The sequence below is a fragment of the Neophocaena asiaeorientalis genome, unplaced genomic scaffold, assembly GCF_003031525.2.
Source record: "Neophocaena asiaeorientalis asiaeorientalis breed wild unplaced genomic scaffold, Neophocaena_asiaeorientalis_V1.1 scaffold550, whole genome shotgun sequence".
Classification (NCBI taxonomy): Eukaryota; Metazoa; Chordata; class Mammalia; order Artiodactyla; family Phocoenidae; genus Neophocaena; species Neophocaena asiaeorientalis.
The window spans coordinates 1,281,806-1,302,526 of NW_020173396.1; the positions used below are offsets into that span (position 1 = coordinate 1,281,806).

The 20,721-nt window shown below is 34.4% G+C and overlaps 1 protein-coding gene across 1 annotated transcript in view; it reads right to left on the bottom strand.

Annotated features, from left to right (window-relative positions):
- Nucleotides 1-20,721, bottom strand: part of KIAA0825 (KIAA0825 ortholog) — a 394,719-nt gene that overhangs the window by 197,799 nt on the left and 176,199 nt on the right. The window contains exons 16-17 of the mRNA XM_024746984.1: nt 10,336-10,560; nt 2,834-3,242 (exon numbers count right to left, since the gene is read on the bottom strand). Coding sequence (XP_024602752.1) covers nt 2,834-3,242; nt 10,336-10,560 — 634 coding nt within the window. The remainder of the gene's footprint in view (nt 1-2,833; nt 3,243-10,335; nt 10,561-20,721) is intronic.

The following is a 20,721-nucleotide window of genomic DNA, read 5'->3' on the forward strand; positions in this document are numbered from 1 at the left end:
GTAAATCTTTAAACAAACAAAAAAGACCTTTTTGCAATAAAAAAAGTTTGTAAATATCTTTTTGAAGCTGCATGCAGGCTGCAAGCGAAATTTCTTGTCAGGTTTTGTAGAGGCTGACATGGAAAAAGTTGAGGCCCTCTGACAAAAGAGTGTCTCAGTGTCAGCCCCTGAATTGTATCCTTTCCTGTCCATCACTGTGCAGGTGAAGCAAATGATTGGATTCAGTCAATGCTATGATTAATGAGTTCCTCTCTGGATTTGGGACTGCCTATCAATCATGTCATTAGGGAGAATGTGCCCTGAAAGAGGCAGACCTTAGCCAAGGAATAACTGCATTAATCTTAATCTGTATATGCACCCAGCCAGCCAAGTCAGGGTCACCATGATGAAAAACAATAATCTTCAACTCGACAAATTACTTTGCAAAGACAGACGTTTCTTTACTTTTTGGCCTGTGTGTTCTCCAGAATCTAAGTTGACTGTTTACAGCTTGAGTGTTACTACAAAGTGAAGGTTATTTTAATGAATAGTAATGTTTTCAGGCGGCATGCAAGACAAGCAATGCTTACAGCTGCCACCTTTCCACTGCGGTTATTTTCACAGTTTCCATAAAATCAAAATTAAATCTGGTGCAAGTGAAAGAAATCTAGCTAAATGATATTGTGTAGTTACAAGATAATCTTCATGAGGAATTAAGATTTCATTTATTTTAATAGAAGAACTATTTTAAGTGCTTACATTCTCATACTTGAAAAAAAAAGAGCAAAGGCAACCCTCCACCTGTATACAGACATCATGGTTTAAAATACATTTTCCTCATGGTATAGATCTATGAACTAAATGATCATCAATCTGTGAGAAATGCGTAGAGATGGAAGTTCGTGTGTATATCAGATAATCAACTTGAAATCAAACTCGAGATGAAACATTCCTATAGCACCCAAATCCATAAGAGATTACCTAAAGTGAGTTAAGAAGTCAAATTTAACTCTTTGTCAAATAAATGAAATAACTTTAAATCTGGATTTTTGTACCTTGATATTATTGGAGAAATTGAGAAAGACATAGGTAGCACTGTGTTAATTACAAATTACATAATATGTATTCAGAATATTTGAGGGCTACAAAATGTTTTTAAAAATCAATAATTCTTTATTTTGGATGCATGTTACAACTAATCAGCCAAATATTAGCTAGACAATTTCCTACTAAAGGAGATAACCAAATGTGTTAGTGCTGTTTATAAGAAACTTAGACGAAAATCAACTTTTAAGGAAAAATTTTTCTTATGGATTCCTGTAGCCCCAGGTATATTACAGACATTACTTTAAACTGATCTTATTGATAGAGGGGGTCCTAATTCAGCAGTATCATAAATTTAACTTTATAATCAGATCCACTATTTTTACTCTGCTTTTTTCTCTCCCTTTTACACCCACTGCTATGGATAATGACGTGGCCTTAGTCTTTTAGTCTTTGAATTAAAGCCTGTAAATTGGTATCAAATGCAAATGTAAAGATTAAGGTCACTGTCAACGTTACTAAGCATTTTCCTGACTGCTATTGTTATTCCTACACACAGGATGCTCACAAGTAAATTTCTAGGAGTCGTATGACAAGAACAGGAAAATCATGATTTACTTACATTTCTTACATTACTTACGTGACTACTTATATTAATTTGGATCAATATAAAGTCTTACAGATTAATATAAACCAGTGAAGAGTATTTGTTATCACAGTGCTAACCAGTGAGTGCAACATATTTTAATGGTTTATAAATAACAAATGCTCACTAGTTCTAAGCTCGATGTTAAGAACTTTACAAACGTTATTTAATTTTTCAAAACAACTCTACCAGCTTAGTATCATCACTAAAAATGAGGTTTTGAGAGATTCTGTAACTAGCACAAGAGGGCCCACTTACAAGGGATTTGTATTTGTCCATCTGATTCCAGAGCCTGTGCTCTTTATCACTACCACGTACTAAAAGTAACAACTTTTAGTTGTTTCAGGAAGAAAGTTATAATAGTATCTTCTAGCAATATGAATATATTTTCAAAGAATGGGGGACCGTGTGTGTGAGAGTGTAGAAAAAGGAGGGGCTGGCTTAGTGAACTGTAGACCACATGAACCGTAACTCCCTTATCAATATCATGCAATTCTATACTGAAGACTGCTTTTAAGTAGGACTCTATGTACATATTTAAATTCATCAGGGACCCTTAAAAATCTTCGCAATACCACAAATCACTTAGCTCTTGGTGACAAACCTATGAGAAGGCTGACATTTTCATACAGAAACAGCTGGGTGTGTTTATAGCTTGAGTGTGATATGCCCCAGTTGCCTTCTGGGATTCTTACATTACCAGATGAAAAATGTGTACCTTTTTGACAATCAGGTACACAGAAAGCAATAAAGAGCCTTTTATATCCATTAATTCCTTCTTAATTTAATCTCCATGGCCAATCCATTTACGAAACGCTCCAGGCTATCCACTAGATACCTGTTTGCACACTGAAAAGGAGTGAAACCAAATTCTCCTGGGTTTAACTACCACCCTTTTAATCAGAAACCTTAAGATGGTGACTAAACAAGTATAATGTTCCAGTGTATCAATGGGGTTCAAATTCTAATAAGACAAGGAACATTAACAATCCAGTTTTTAATGGAATATTTATCTTTTTCTCTATTCATCAAAGTTCCCATGACGCTAGCAAAATGACCATTGCTGCCTATCCAACAATATTTGGTTGTGGTGGTTGTTTATTGGTGATTTTGCTTTTGTGAATGTATTTGATGAAATTCAGTGAAAGAAAAACATCACTTTACCATTCGGTGCTCAGTTTCCTTGCTTTCAACAATTGGCATTCAATCCAGTTGGGTTTTTGCTGCTCAATGCTCCGTATGACCTTTTGGGTCATTTGATTAGGGCTACTTGTCTGCTCTCCCATGATGCTTTCCAAACACACACAGATTAAACCGAGTTTCTCTTTACTCCATCTGTCAAGGGAGGCACCTGTTAAAAGTTCCACAGTGTTTCCATCCTCAAATATCTGACATATAATTACAATCAAGTTCCAGACAAGCAGGCCAGCTTTCTTTAATTCAACAAAGTTTTTTGACATTTTTCTCTCAGCCAGAAAAAAGAAGTATTTAACTGGGGGAGGCAAACATGCAATCACCGTAGGTAACTTGCTGATTACAATAGATACTGCCTGAGCAGCAAGCCTTGTGAAGCCTGGGGAAGAAAAGAAAGAAAAGGTATGATTAATATTAGCATTTGTGTTCCATCACTGTGTTGCTTTGAGTGTTGTGTGGTGATGTCTAATTTTTGTGGAGAAAATTGTGGAGAAGAGCAAGTTCCTGACATATTCCGACAGGACTCTACTGGGGTCCTCTGTAGTACTGCCAAAAATTCCCCAAATCCCAAACTTAATTTTTCCTCCCACAAATGAAAATTAGAAAATTCAGAATTATTACTTATATTTTTATCTACTAAGACCTCAGGTTTAAAGGGTCCAATGTCCTCCTAATTAGTAAATGCAAAGGTACTCCTGCCGGACCTCTCTGTGGCCTTTGGCACTTCCTTAAGCCTTTCTCCCCTTCCCCTGGAATCCATGACAGAATCATTCCAGCTCTTGTTGGGACTGGCTCCTCTTCTTTTAGTTCTTAGCCCAAACGTCACCTCCTCTGAGAGCCTCCCCCCACCATCCCATGTAAAGCAGTCCCTTCATGCCCTTCTCAGGCCAGCCCCCAGTCCCTCCCTGTTATTAGACCCTATTTTATTGACTTTATTATAGCACTTAGCATCAGTTAATAATAATCTCCTGGGCTTCCCTGGTGGCGCAGTGGTTGAGAGTCCGCCTGCCGATGCGGGGGATGTGGGTTTGTGCCCCGGTCCGGGAAGATCCCACATGCAGTGGAGCGGCTAGGATCTTCATTATCTGTCTCCATCCACTAGAATATAAACTCCAGGAAGGCATTCCTGTAGCCCAAGCACTTAGGACCTCATCTATAACAGTTGTTCAGTAAGTATTTGTTGAATAAATGAGTCAACAAACTGGTTCATGTTTACCTCTATTATTCTGCTTCTTTGTGTCCCATGCTAGTTCCACTTCTACTAACACCTCTTAAATGTATTTGCTAAGTCCTTGGCCTGTTGACTGTAGATTCTACTCTCCCTTACTTGGTATTATTTCTCTGAAGGATTTACTGATCTTCCCTCTCTAGATGAGGGTTTCTCAACTTTGGCACTATTGACATTTGGGGCTGGAGAATTCTTTATTGTAAGGAGCCGACCTGTGCATTGTAGGATGTTTTAGTGGCATCTCTGTCCTACACTCACTAGATGCCAGTGGCATCCTCATCAATTATGACAAACAAAAATGTCTCTAAAGCATTGCCAAATGTCCCCATCTTCCTAGTTGAGAACCACTCTTCCAGATGATTCTAGAATCTTCAGTCTTGGCCTTTCTCCAGGGTAACAGTCCTACGACTTCAGCTCCCCGATGGGCATTCCACTTCTCTGTCCTAGTCATCATTAACGCAAACCATAGCTAAAACAAAATTCACTGTTTTCCTCCCAAACTATGTTGGCCCTCCTGACCCTCCCTCCCATCCTCTCTTCCTTCTTTCTCTTCTTCTGTCCTTCCTTCCTTTTCAATCTTGTAAACATTCCTGTTGATCCTTCATCCCACACCGGGGACTGCACTGATATATCTTCCTACTCCCTCATCTGACACCCAATTTTGCCTCACTGTGACCACGGCTACTACCTATTCAAGCCCTCCCTCACAAGTGGTATCTGGACTATTATAGGACTCTCATCTCCCTGCTCCAGACCATGCCCAGCTGTAAAGCCAGATTACCTAATTTCTCTGCTACAATTCTTTTAGCTTTTAACAGTTTTCCACCGTTACGAGATCAGTCTGCAGAGCGTTGCTGACAAAACACTCCACAGTCCAGTCTCAGCCATTCTATGAACCTTTATTTTATCCTCTTTGCTTTTAGCCTTCTGAATATCTCATTATTCTCACATAGGATGCCCTTCCTCTTCATGGGTCACTCATAATCTTCAATTCTTGGTTCAAAGTCCTTGCCTCCTATGAATTTGTTTGAACATATTATCCATATGACTATGTTGGTAATCACTTCCATAATGTGCCATGTTGCACTCTCTTTTGTATTATCATCTATTACTGTTTACGTTATATTCTTATTTTTTTTAACAGCTTTATTGGAGTATAATTGCTTTACAATGGTATGTTAGTTTCTGCTTTATCACAAAGTGAATCAGCTATACATATATCCCCATATCTCCTCCCTCTTGCCTCTCCCTCCCACCGTCCCTATCCCACCCTCTAGGTGGTCACAAAACACCGAGCTGATCTCTCTGTACTACATGGCTGCTTCCCACTAGCTATCTATTTTACATAGTATACATAAGCCCATGCCACTCTCTCACTTCGTCCCAGTTTACCCTTCCCCCTCCCCGTGTCCTCATATTCATGAGTTGTCTTTACAAGGAGACTAAAAGCTCCTCAAGAGCATGGAAGAAAATCTCCTCACTCCTTGAGTATCCCACAAAGCCAGACACAAGTGTTTTAATCCACTATGTACATAATTGAATTTGAACACTGGAACGGAGCGAGAAGTCTAAAGAGGATAGCTTTAAGTTCTTCAGAAAAACATTTTTTACTGTTTTTACTGAACAAAAATAATTTAACACTGTGAAAGATTTTTCAAGATATTTGTGACATTTAAAGAGGTCACTCTGCTCTATAAAAGTACAACGCTCTTGGAAAACATAGGTCTAGTCTAGTGACTCCTCAGAAATTCATGATAACTTAAGAATCATTTTCAAAATTAACTGGATCAGTCTCTATACATTTGTAAAAATTGGGTCCAAAATATATTTGAATGATCTCATAAGACTTTTGTATTAAATAAAATAATAAATATGAAAGCACCTAATTCAATACTTGGTAAAAAATAGTTGCTCAGTAAATGTTTTCTTTTTATTCAAATAAATGTTTAGATGAGGCTTAAAATATAGATAAAGCAAATTAAGAAACCACTCTTCTCAGTGTTCTTAAAGTATCTTAAATGTTTTATTGTTTTTATGTGTTTGTGTCTCATATTTCCTAATCTGCTGTCAGGTATTTGACTTAAAAGATTATATCTTATATTCTGTTTACCCTAAAGAGGGCTTAACTGAACATAGTGAGTAAACATTTGACAATAATATAAGCAGATACCAGGTGAAGATTAGCAATTCTCTTCACAACTGTACTTCTACTGATATTTATAAAATCTGAGAATTGCAGGTACTGAAATCCCTAACTACTTTATTAAAGCTTAAGGCAAATTCCAATCAGAACCTTTAGGCTGATGACAAATCCATTCTACTAATCACAGGGTCTCTGAGTCTATGGTGATGTTAACAACACACCAGGGAAGGATCTTTTTAAAATGCCACACACTCATTTTTCTATCTTTATTTAAATAAGTTGACTTCTAACTCACATATATATAATATATTGTAAGAGCCATCCCAATTTCAGAGCTGATAAAGTGTGAAAAAATGTATGTCTCAGAATGAATGCAATGTGAGAGGTATATTTATATATTTATCATTTCTTCTTTCCTATGCATGGACTACTGATTGTAATAATATATTTGGGTGATTATAAAACATACAGAAAGGAAATTTACAATGAAATAGGTAAAGACAAATAATGTATTAAAATTAACTTTAAAAATGTTTTTTATTAGTGGTATAAAATGTCAATAATACATTATTGAGTGAGGATAATGTGATTTAATATGCTTTATTATTTTAAAAATCTGGACTTTAACAGTTCATGATACATTGATTCAAATGTCAGGTTATAAATTAGGTTGTTTCAATACTTGATTTTAATGGATGTCATAGGTGAAAAAGCCATGACATGGACTATATATGTAGACCCACATGGAACTTGTGAAATTATGGCACTCATTTTTCAATCTCAACCACCAAATAGGCAAAGGTTGTTGTTGAAATTTGAATAATAAATATTCATCATCATTATGTTAATCAGTTGTTCTTGCAAATAAATTGAAATATATTTCATTTTCGTATTTTTAAGAAGTGTTCAAAAATAACCAAAACTCTTATTTGGAATATTTGAACCATGTTAAAAAATTCTAACTTTTTAAGTGTGCAGCTATGCCATTTTTATGGGTGATACTGGTTTTTATAAAATGAATATTTCTGGTTTTTATAAAATAAAATATCTCAAGAACTTCTGATAACACTCTGTGTATTTCTGCCATCAGTTTCTTTCTCAACAATCCACATGTGAATGGTGCCTTGAATACATTTTCCTTGTGGTGTTACCTCTGTTTCTTCTCCAGAATCCATTGTTTTAGTTAAAACAATTACTCCAGAGTTTCCCCATAAAGTATTCTTTTTATTTAAAAAGTTATTTATTGGTAAGAAAACATATTTTCTGGTATATCTTTCCTTTAATTGTTGTCGAAGAAACAAAACAACTAGTTGTGTATTTGCTCTTAGGGAGCAAATTCTTTGTGTATTTGCTTCGGGAGCAAATACCTAAGCTGAGCTATATCAGAAACATCTAAACTTCCATTCAGTTCTTTGGTAAATCTCTTACACTGTATAATTTATTGTACTATTTATTTCTTCAAATCTTCAGCGTTTTCTATGTATTTGCTGACAAAAAATAAAGAAATACATTTTAGTTTGTCACCATAGTGTTTTCCATGTTCCGTTATTTTCACTGTGTCAGGAAGGATAATTTTTTCTTTAAGCTAGTGACTATTTGTCTTTTATTAAGTTAGAATCCTCAAAAAAAAAAAAAGGCCTCTAAACACTTCATTATTTAGATGAATTGTGCAAAGTACTGAATTAAATATCAATTGACTTAAAACATTGCTAAAAATGATTACTGAGGTTTATCTTCATGTTTTGGATGCTTAGTCTTGAAATCTCTGGCTAATCAAGATGACTTCAAACTAGCTCTAGCTAAATATCCCTAACTATCTCAAGGCACAATACTCATTTAGGAGGGATTCGTGTTTAACAACAATGTATGGGAAGCCATGGTTCAAATGGTTTTCCCACACATTTCCCATTTTTATTTTTTTATTTTATTTTATTTTTGGCCAAATCTGATCATTGTATCAATGTTCTACCTTATAATATGGCTGAGAAACAGCTCATGTTAGAAATATTCCCAAGTGTGAGCTTTTTTACTTTGTCATTGTTTGCTCTCCCTTGGATTCCCAGTAATAGTTTTAAACAGCAGTTGATTTGTTGATTTACAGGAATATGTTAAAGCCACTTGTGTGTTTTGTGAGGATTAATTTTGTTAAAACTAAATTCTGAAATACAAAGGACAACCTTAATTGATTACTGAACGCTGAAAGCTAATGAGGAGTAAGGTTACCCTGTTCATGCCCTTCCCAACAATACTGTCCCCAGCACACGACTGGCTCACTCACAGACAAGGGAGAGTTCCAGTGACACCCCATATGAAATTTCAGTAGTTTTGCTTTCTTTCTTCTCAACCCCTGTACAACCTCTGAGGTGTTTGCACCCATTTGTAAACATTTATACTAGTCTTCAAGCACCAAGAGGGGATATCTTATTTACAGTTTATTCCTGGACCAACCCCAGTACCTGGTATGTAGTAGTAACTGACTTAGTAGGTATCAATTGAATGAATAAGTGACTTAGTGTCTGACATGTACATATTATCTACCTTATACACTGTAGTGAAAATAAAGGTTGAGCACTGTCAGTTTAAAAGATAGGAATGAAGAACAATGGTATTCTCCTATTGTCACATCCACCTGGAATGCACAAAATGCTTTATACGGTCACTTTCCTCCACCACTTTCTTTTATATATTTATGTGATCTGGCACTCCTTCATGGCTGTCTAAGTGTTGTACTTCTACTCTTAGTGATAATTTTATGAAAAAATATTATTTAGTAAGGAAAACCACAAGAACTAGTATCTACAAAGTAAGCATTTTTTGGAACCAGAGGCTCTTTGAAACGTTATGGAAGAGTTCCAAAATGCTTGTAGGAAAAAAAAAAAAATTGTTCATGAATAGACCAACTTGAAAGCCGCAAGCAAAACAGTGCTACTCATATGACATGATACATAAACTATAGATCATGCTTCCTGTATTGCTCAAAATCTATGGAATATCTCAAAGCTAGAAAGGAGAGGTGGCAACAACTCAGGTGAGGAAGAACTTAAGTAATGAAAATCTGACATTTTCCAATTTCAATTAAATGGCTTTCAATCAAAGGCAGTTTAATAGGGCTTGGACAGAATTAAAGCATTACTATGAAAGGTCACTGATGGATAATTGATTTGAGTCTGTATATAAGGTTGCTGGATAAGAGCCACCTTATTTAGGATCTCCATGGAGAAGAATGAAAGAAATGCTACTTTCCTCAATTGACTTTAGCAGGTTCAGCTGGAATATTTTACTGTTGAAAGTTTCCTTACAGTTAGTGAAAAAAAATTCATCTTTAAAGATGAAAATAAAAGGGAAAAGTTTTATTTTAAAAATCCTAAAGAAGATTCATGAATACAAACAGATAAGATACATTCAAAGGAATCTTGTGAAATTCTTGAAAAGTAGAAACATCTAGGTAGGAAGAAACCATTTAAGAAGAAAGTACTTGATTAATAAAATAAATGAATAATACAGGTAACTGATAATCCTTAAATACACTTGATAGATGCATTGCCCTGAAGAGGAACAATGCACTGAATCCAGAACCATAGATATTGGGGGGAAAATACCCTGTCAGAAAAATATGTGTAGCTACTAAATGGGGTGCTCTTTTTGACCTAAAAGCTACATATGTAGGTGTATTAACAAGAGGAAAGAAAGTAATAATTGGTAGTTGTGGAAGAAAAACTTCAAAAAAAGAATAATTAAACTGAATATCAAAGCAATCTTCCTGAGAGGATGAATTTTAGATTACTCAATAGATTTAAGGGAAATTAGTCAAATTCATGTGACTAATCTGTGAATACTAACATGAACACAAAATATCACAAAAAATTTTGAACTGGTAGTTAAATAAAGAAGATAACCATTTGAGTCATTTTCATCTCTAGGTTTTTTTTTTTTTTTTGATCATATGGCTCACAGTAACAAAAATTAGGAACCCAAAATATACATGGTGGAAAGGAGACTAATACAGTTTACACATTTTATAATTTTTAGAATTTTACTTGTTCTCATAACCTAGAAAATGTGCTTCTTCAGGGATGTGTTCTTAAAGAAAAACAAATGTACCTTTGCTTGATTCTTTCCTTTTGGTTTCTTTTGGAGTATAATTCCATTCTCTTGGAATGCTCTCACGCAGACATTCAAGAACACTGTGCTTGTTTAGGCTTGTTTCACAGTTTCTCCAAGAGCTCAGCACAGATATTATCTGCTGCACAATGTCCTTGACGGCGTCAGTCAGTGCCAGTCTCAGGCATCGGATGACCTCTACCTCAGACTCCATGCACGTTGAGACTTTAAAATCAGACAGCATATTACAGTTAGCAGAATCTGGAAGTATTCTGTGCCCTGTTCAGCTGGGAATTCAGCTTCTCAATAATCTAGTTTAAAGCTAGAGGAAAAGAAGGCTGCTTTTAGCCTAGAAATCATGTAATTGATAAACAGTCCATAGACATTTGAAAAAAAAAAGTTACTGCTTGGTAATAAAGGGAATGGTAGTTAAAATAACAGTGAATACCAGCATTTGCTGGTACGTTGGGGACTCTACTGGTGGATATATAAATTGTATGACCTTCTTAGATGACAACTTGACAATAATAGTAAAAGCTTTAACACTTTACTTACCTTTTAACACATTTATTCCTTCTCTGGAACTTTATCCTAAGAAACTAATTATGATTATATAAATAATATACAGAAAAATTGGGAAATAATACAAATGTCCAATAACTGGGGATTTGTTTAATTAGTTTAGGTATATCCATCTTCACAGTAAAGCCATTTACTGATTAGTTAAAAAAAAAAAAAGCAGGTTAACAATGAGATATCACCTCACACCAGTCAGAATGGCCATCATCAACAAATCTAGAAACAATAAATGCTGGAGAAGGTGTGGAGAAAAGGGACCCCTCCTGCACTGTTGATGGGAATATAAATTGATACAGCCACTATGGAGAACAGTATGGAGGTTCCTCAAAAAACTAAAAATAGAACTACCACAAAACTCAGCAATCCTACTACTGGACATATACTCTGAGAAAGCCATAATTCAAATATACACATGTACCCCAATGTTCACTGCAGCACCACTTACAATAGCCAGGATATGGAAGCAACCTAAATGTCCATTAACAAATGAATGGATAAAGAAGATGTGGCACATATATACAATGGAATATTACTCAGCCATAAAAAGGAACAAAATTGAGTTATTTGTAATGAGGTGTATGGACCTAGAGTCTGTCATACAGAGTGAACTAAGTCAGAAAGAGAAAATCAAATACCATATGCTAACATACATATATGGAATTTTTAAAAAAAGGGACTGATGAACCTAGTGGCAGGGCAGGAATAAAGATGCACACATAGAGAATGTACTTGAGGACACAGGAGGGGGAAGGGGAAGCTGGGACGAAATAAGAGAGTAGCACTGACATATATATACTACCAAATGTAAAATGGATGGCTAGTGGGAAGCTGTTGCATAACACAGGGAGATCAGCTTGATGCTTTGTGACAACCTGGAGGGGTGGGATAGGGAGGGTGGGAGGGCAGCTCAAGAGGGAGGGGATATGGCAATATATGTATATTTATAGCTGATTCACTTTGTTGTACAGCAGAAACTAACACAATATTGTAATGCAATTATACTCCAAAAAAGATATTAAAAAACAAAAAAAGTGGGATGAATCTAAAGTAAAAACATTAAAATAAAAAGCTCACCCTTAAAAAAAAAGAGCAGGTTAGAAAAGAGTATGAGATACCGGTCCGGGAGGATCCCACATGCCGTGGAGTGGCTGGGCCCGTGAGCCGTGGCCACTGAGTCTGTGCGTCCGGAGCCTGTGCTCCGCAACGGAAGAGGCCACGACAGTGAGAGGCCCACGTACTGCAAAAAAAATACAAAAAAACAAAAAAACAAAAACATATCTACATACATATATAAAAGAATTAAAAGATGTACTCTAAAAGGTTAATAGTGATTATCAATGACTAATGAGATTTCAGGTGATTGTCCTCTTCCTTTCCTTCTTCACCTTTTACTTTTTCTCCCTCCCTCCCTCCTTTCTTTCTCCCTTTCTTCCTTCCCTTCTTTCCAATAATAAGTATTACCTGCAATGATTATGTATTACTTGTGTGATAAATGCAATAAAAGTTTTTGTTTGTTTTTTTAAAATGACTGGGAAGTCCAGGGACCATCACTTGAATCAATAGAGAAGAGCACCTATATGATTTTTTCTGCCCTCAAATTTCAAGGTGATATTTCTCAAATGACAACCCATTGTTAAAACCACCATAGTGCTGAAACTAAGAGCTGATTTTTTGAAAATATAAACAAAATTGACAAACCCTTTAGCCAGACTCAACAAGAAAACAAGAGAGGGTCCAAATCAATAAAATCAGAAATGAAAAAGAAGTTATGTCTGACACCACAGAAATACAAAAGATCATAAGAGACTACAACTATATGCCAATAAAATGGACAACCTAGAAGAAATGAACAAATTACCAGATATGTACAATATCCCAAGACTGAACCAGGAAGAAATAGAAAATATGAACAGACCAATTACCAGTAATGATATTGAATCAGTAATTTAAAAAAACTCCCAACAAACAAAAGTCCAGGAACAGATGGCTTCACAGGTGAATTCTACCAGATATTTATCCTTCTCAAACTATTCCAAAAAATTCTAGAGGAGAGAAAACTTCCAAACTCATTCTACAAGGCCAGCATCACCATGATACCAAAACTAGACAAAGATATCACAAAAAAAGAAAATTACAGGCCAATATCACTGATGGACATAGATGCAAAAACCCTGAACAAAATGTTAGCAAACTGAATCCAACAATACATTAAAAGGATCATATACCATATCAAGTGGGATTTATCCCAGGGATGCAAGAATTTTTCAATATCTGCAAATCAATCAATGTGATATACCACATTAATAAATCAAAGAATAAAAACCATATGATCATCTTAAAAGATGCAGAAAAAGCTTTTGATAAAAGTCAATATCCATTTATGATAAAAACTCTCCAGAAAGCAGGCATAGAGGGAACATACCTCAACATAATAAAAACCATGTATGAAAAACCTACAGCTAACATCATACTCAACGATGAAAAGCTGAAAGCACTTTCTCTAAGATCAGGAACAAGACAAGGATGCCCAAAGAGGTACAAACTACTATGTATAAGATAAATAAGGTACAAGGATATATTGTACAACACAGGGAAGATAGCCAATATTTTATAATAACCATAAATGGAATATAACCTTTAAAAACTGTGAATCACTATGCTGTACACCTGAACCTTGTATAATATTGTACATCAACTATACCTCAATTAAAAAAAAACAAACATCATGGTGAAGAGGATCTTGGTGATATCAAATGTTGAGAGTTTTATTTTTTAGCATGACATAATCATCAGGTAGGTAAACTTGTTGCTCTTTATATGAATGGTGGACGGTGTAGCTGTCTTTTTAATGATGTTTCAAGACTTTAATTCATTGAAGGACATAAAGAAGCCTTCTTCCTGTATCAGTAATTAACATTCATTTGGGTTGAACTCTTTGGAGTCATGGATTAAATGCATCTCAGATATCTAAAAATTCTAGAAAGCCAAGAATTCCTCTATTTCCTTTTGTTAAAAGGGTATGTTTATTCCTTTTAAAAATAAAATCAAGGAATTGAAAATGATAAAATAATAGACTTATCTCAAAGAATTATTTTAAAATTACATGAATTAATTTGTGTAAAGTAACTACCATATAGTAGACACTTATGTAAGTATTTGCTATTATTATTATTACCTAAGATAAGAGTTTTCTGGAAAAATTACAATTGTACAGTGTTGCGGTTCCCAGTGTTCTCTTGATGCAGGATTCTGAAACATCTTGAGCACTAGATACTACTATAGGGAAGATTAATCAATACCCACAGATGCCTATGGTCGAGATAAGAAAGAAGAAATGGAGAACAGAGAAAAGAAAGTGGCAGGGTATTCTGGTTTCTGGCTCTGCATACAATGAGCTTGGATGTATCTACTTTATTCTAACAGCAAGTAAAAAACTGAACAGATAAAAAAAATCAACGACTCTTCCTGGATCTGTAAAAGAGGTGAGGACACAAGGCAAACCACAGCCCCCCAGACTGGAAAGACAGACAGGCAAATACAGCAAGGCACAGCTTACTGGAGTAGAGACTCACAAGCAGAAACTATCCTGGGAACCAGAACCAATGTAGGAAAATCTCCACTGTAACTGATCAATTGCTGGAGGCTCAGTGTAGACAAGTCTGAGAGTTAAAACTCTAGGGATACCCTCTCATGGGGGAGCTGTTACACTCTGTGAGTTTTACCTCCAGGAACTTGACTAGGTTTCCACAGTAGATATCAGAGAAAAATCCTCTAGTGCTTCCAGCAAGAGGAGGGAAAAAGAAACATCTGGAAATATTCCAGCACACCCTGTTTTTCTTAAGGCCCGCCCTTAGGAGACACTACTAAAACAGAGCCTAACTCACTAGGCATATTCTCAGAGCCTAAATGTCCTAGGACAGGAGAAATACTCAGCTCCAGCCCACTCTAACCATACTCTCAGACCTAAGGAAAGGGTAAGAAAAAAACTGAAATGCTTGTTAAGTACACCACAGAGGCATAGGCTCACTAAAAGACTGAGATCTAAACATAGACCTATAAAATGTGTCCCCTCCTTTATACCTCTCCACCACTTAGTAAAGGCCTATTTACAGCAATTCTTTTTACTCAGAACATCATGTCCAGCTTTCAAGAAAACAATTACAAGACAAACTAAAAGTCAAAAAATACAATTTGAAAAAACAGAGCAAGCATCAGAAACAGACATGGCAAAGACATTAGAATTGTCAGACTGGGAGTTTAAAACAGCTGTGATTAATATGTAAAGGACTCTAATGAATAAAGTAGATAGCATGCAAGAACAAATGGGCAATGTAAGTAGAGAGATGGATACTGAGAAAGAAACAGAAAGAAACACTAGCAATCAAAAACACTGTAACAAATGAAGAATGTCTTTTCTGGGCTTATTAGTAGAAGGGGAATGGCTGAGGAAAGAATCTCTGAGCTTGAGGATGTCTCAGTAGGAACTTCTAAAACTGAAAAGCAAAGAGAACAAAGACTGAAAAAAAAACAAACCCCACAACCAGAAGAGAATATCCAAGGAGTATGGGACAACTATAAAGGTGTAACGTACTTGTAAAGGGAATACAAGGAGAAGACAGAAGGGACAGAAGAAATATTGAAACAATAATAACTGAGCATTTTCCCTAAATTAATGTCAAACACCGAACTACAGATCCAGGAAGTTCAGAGAACACCAAGCAGAATAAATGCTAAAAAACAAACAAACAAACAAACAAAGAATGAACAACAACAACCAAAAAAAACTATACCTAGGCATATCATTTTCAAATTACAGAAAATCAAAGAGAAAGTCCTGAAAGAAGCCAGAACACAGAAACACCTTACCTATAGAGGAAGAAAGATAAGAATTACATTTAACTTCTTAGAAACCATACAAGCAAGAAGACAGTAGAATGAAATATTTAAAGTGTTGAGAGAAAAAAAAAAATCAACCTAGAATTCTGCACCCTGCAAGACTATCCTTCAAAAGTGAAAGAGAAATAATGACTTACTCAAGACAAACAAAAACTGAAGAAATTTGTTGCTGGTCAACCTGACTTGCAAGAAATTTTAAAAGAAATTCTTTAGGTAGCAGGAAAACAATATAGGTCAGAAACTGAAATCTACATAAAGTAAGGAAGAACACTGAAGAGGAATAAGTGAAGGTAAAATAAAACCTTTTATTTTTCTTATTCATAACTAATCTAACAGAAAACAGTTTGTTCAAAATAATAATACCAGCAATGTGTTTAATTATGTGTGCTTATGTATATAGCATTCTTATATATGCTTATGTATAGTGAAATGAATGACAGAAATGATACACGGATGGGAGGGAGAAATTAGGATTATTTCATTAGTATAATGTACTCACACAATCTGTGAAATGGTATAGTGTTATCTGAAAGTGGACTTAGTTGCAAACTCTGTCTTTCTATATATACTGCAAACTCTAGGGCAACCATTAAAAAAGTTAAAAAAGAAGTATAACTGATATGCTAAAAAAAGTGAGAAAATAGAATCATATAAAATGTTCAGTTAAAACCAACAAAGGCAGAACAAAACAGTGAAAGATAAAAACAAGAACAAAGAACAAGGGCAACAAATAGAAAACAGTAACAAATATGGTAGCTATTAATCCAACTATATGAATAATCACTTTGAACATCAATGGTCTAAAAGCACCAATTAAAAGACAGAGATTGATCAGTGGGGACCAAAAACCAAGACCCAACTATATGTTGTCTGTAAGAAGTCAACTTTAGATATGAAGACACATATAGATTAAAAGCAAATAGATGGAGAAACATGTACCGTGCTAACACTAACCAAAAGAAAGCAAGAATAGTTACATTAATTTCGGGCAAAGCAGACTTCAAAATAAGGAAAGTTATTAGAGATAAGGGAGGGCATTACATAATGATAAAGGTGTCAGTTCTCCAAGAAGTCATACCAATCCTTAATGTGTATGCACCTGACAACAGAGTGTCAAACTATGTGAAGCAAAAATTGATAGAATTACAAGGAAAACTAGATGAACCTGCTATCATTGTTGGAGACTTTAGCACCCTCTATCAGAGATGTACAGATCCAGAAAGTAGAAAATCATTATGGACATAACTGAACTTAATACCACCATCAATCAGTTGGGTATAATTGACATCTATGGACTACATCCAACAACAGCAGAATACACAGTCTTCTCAAGCTTGTATAGAACATTCATTAACATAGACCACATTCTGGGCCATAAAACATACCTTAACAAATTTTTTAAAAATATAGAGTATACCATGTTTGCTCTCAGACCACAATGGAATTACACTACAAATCAATAACAAAAAGGTAACTGGAAAATTCTGAAACAGGTGGATATTGAACAACATACTTTTAGATAATACACGGGTAAAAGTAGAAACCTCAAGAGAAACTGTAAAATACTTTGAACAAAATGAAGATAAAAACACAACGTAAAATTTGTCAGATGTAGCAAAAATGCTTAGAGGGAAATTTAGAGCACAGAATGCATATACTAGAAAAGAAGAAAGATCTAAAATCAAGAATCAAAGTTTTCCCCTTAGGAAACTAGAAAAAGAAGAGCAAATGAAACCCAAGCTAAGCAGAAGAAAAGAAATAATAAGAATTAGAGCAGAAATCATGAACCTGAAAACAGGAAATCAATAGAGAAAATCAAAACTAAAAGCTGGTTCTTTGAAAAGATCAATAAAATCAATAAGCCTCTAGTCAGGCTAACTAAAATAAAGAGAGAGCATGCAAACTATTAATATCAGAAATAAAAGAAGGAACATCACTACAGATCCCATGGACATTAAAAGGATAGTAAAGGAATACTATGAACTACTCTATGCTCCCAAAATTTGATAATCTAAATGAAATGAACTAATTCCCTGAAAGACACAATCTGCCAAAATTCACACAAAAAAAGAAATATATAATCTGAATAGGCCTATATCCATAAAAGAAGTTTAATCAATAACTAATAATCTTCCAAAACAGAAAGCACCAGGCCCAGGTGGGTTCACTGGTGAAATTTTACCAAACATTTAAAAAAAGAAATTATACCAATTCCTTTCAATCTCTTTCAGAACATAGAAACAGAGGGACTACTTCCTAACTCATTTTGAAGCCAGCATTACCTGAATACCAATGAGACAAAGACATTACCAAAAAAGAAAGCTACAGATCAATATATCTCATGAACATAGATATAAAAATCCTAAACAAAATATTAGCCAATTGAACTTAATGATGCATAAAAAGAATTATACACCATGACCAAGTGGGATTTATCCAAGATATGCAAGGCCGTTTCAACATTAGAAAATCTGTAAGTACACAACTGTTAGTGAGAACAAAATCTGTAAAGGACAAAAATAAAATCTAGACACTTAACAATGTAACATTCATAACATCTGGCATTTTTTTCCATAACATAAAAACAACAAAAAGAAAAAAGCTGTGATCCATAATCAGGAGAAAAATCACCCAATAGAAATACACTCAAAAATGATAGAAATGAAAAAAAAAATGATAGAAATGATGGAATGAGCAAACAAGGGTTTAAATTAAAACAGACTTCATACATATGTGCAAGGATTTTAAAATGAGGAGAGATATACAAAATATAAAAAGGAACTAAATGGAATTGCTAGAAATTAAAAATATCTGGAATAAAAAAATTCACTGGATAGTCTTAATAGCAGTTATACACTGCAGAAGAAAAGATCCTTGAATTTGAAGGTACAATATAAAGTGTCCAAACCAAACCACAGAGAGAAAGAAGTCAAAAAAATAAAAACCAAACAAGAACAAAATCAAAGAATACAGCTTCAGTGATATGTGGGATAATACCAAGAGGTCTAATAATAAGAATCCCAGAAAAAAAGTGGTGATAGTGGGGACAAAAGATAAAATATCCCAAGAGAGAATGGCTGAAAAATTTACAGATATGATAAAAAACTAAACATCATCAGATACAAAAGCTCAACAAACCCCAAGAAGAATAAATACAAAGGAAACCAAAACAAAGCACATCATAATAAAATTGCTGCAAAGTAGTGATAAAGAGAAAAATCTTAAAATGAACAACAAAAAGAAGACACATTATATAAAAGGAAACATACACTTTAAAACCTATACTGATTTATCATCAGAAACAATGCAAGCCACAAAATAGAATAATGTCTTCAAAGTGCTGAGTGAAAAAGGAAAACGAAAGACAACAAAAAAAATCTCTGAACCCAAAATTCTATGTCTGATGAAGAATATATCAGATATGAAGACAAAGCCCTTTTTTCATGCAAATAAAATACATTGATGGCAGAAAATTTGTAGTACATGAAATGTTAAAGGAAGTATTGATACTTCAGGTAGAAAGAAAATGATATCCGTCAGAAACCTAGATCTATACAAGTAAAAGAAGAGTACCAGAAATAGTAGATAGATGGACAAATATGAAAGACTTTCTTCTCATTTTTAGCTTCTTTAAACTGTAACTGACTAAAACAAAACAAAAAAACCCCAATAGATTGTGGGGTTTATAACATTAGTAGAAATTACACGACAACACTAGCATAAAGAACAGGAGAGAGTAAATAGAAATATACTTGTGTAAGGTTCTTAGATTAGATGTAAAAGTGGTATAATAGTAAAAAAGTAAACTGTGATGAGTTAAAGATACTCATCATAAGATGTAAACCTTGGAACAACTACTAAAATAAATAGAGTTATATCTAATAGGCCATTAGCAAAGATAAAATGTAATACTGAAAAATACTCAGTTAATCTAAAGAAGACCAAAATAAACGTTAAAAGGAATAAAGGTGGGACAAGCAGAAAGCAAATAATATAGTCATGTAGTTCCAAGTGTTAGAATAGAGGATCCACAATTAGATATGCATTTGTTCATTTGATTGTTCATGTCAATTGTTCATTTGATTTCTGACAAAAACACTGAAGTAATTCAACTGGGAAAGAACAGTGATTTCTAAAAAGGATGCTGGGAAAAATTGCATGTTTGTATGAAAAAATATGAATTTCAACACTTACACCACACAAAAAAGCAACAACTTGAAATTAATCATAGAATTAAATATTAAAAACTAGAACTATAAAATTCCCAGAAGAAAACATAGGAGAAATCTTGGCACTCTTTAGATAAGCAAATAGTTCTTAGGACATAAAAAAGCACTACTATAAAGAAAACTGTTAAGTTGGACTCATCAAAATTGCAAGCTTCTCCCTATCAAAAGACCTTGTTAAGGGAATGAAAAAGTAAGCAACAGACTGTGGAGAAAAAATTTTTAATACATTATCTTGACAAATAACTTGTATCAAGAATATATAAAGGACTCTTTACAACTCAGTAAGACAAATAATCCAATTGATAAATGAAGAAAAGTTTTGAACAGATATTTTACAAAAGAATTTTTTTCAAATGACTGTTAAGAACACGAAGAGGTGTTTGATGTCATTAATCACCAAAGAATTGTAAATTAAAGTCACAGTGAGATAATAGCACATACTCCTTAGACTGAATAAAAGCAAAAAGACAATTCCAAGTGTTGATGAGGTACAGAGCAACCCAAACTCTCTTACATTACTGGTGGGAATGTAAAAAGACAGGATTACTTTGAAAAACAGTTTAGTAGTTTCTTATAAAGTTTAACTCACAGTATGTGTTAAAGACATTTATTTCTTTTAAAAGAAAAAGGGAGTTAAGGAATAGTGTGACTGAAGTACAGTCAAAGTAACTTACGCTTTGAT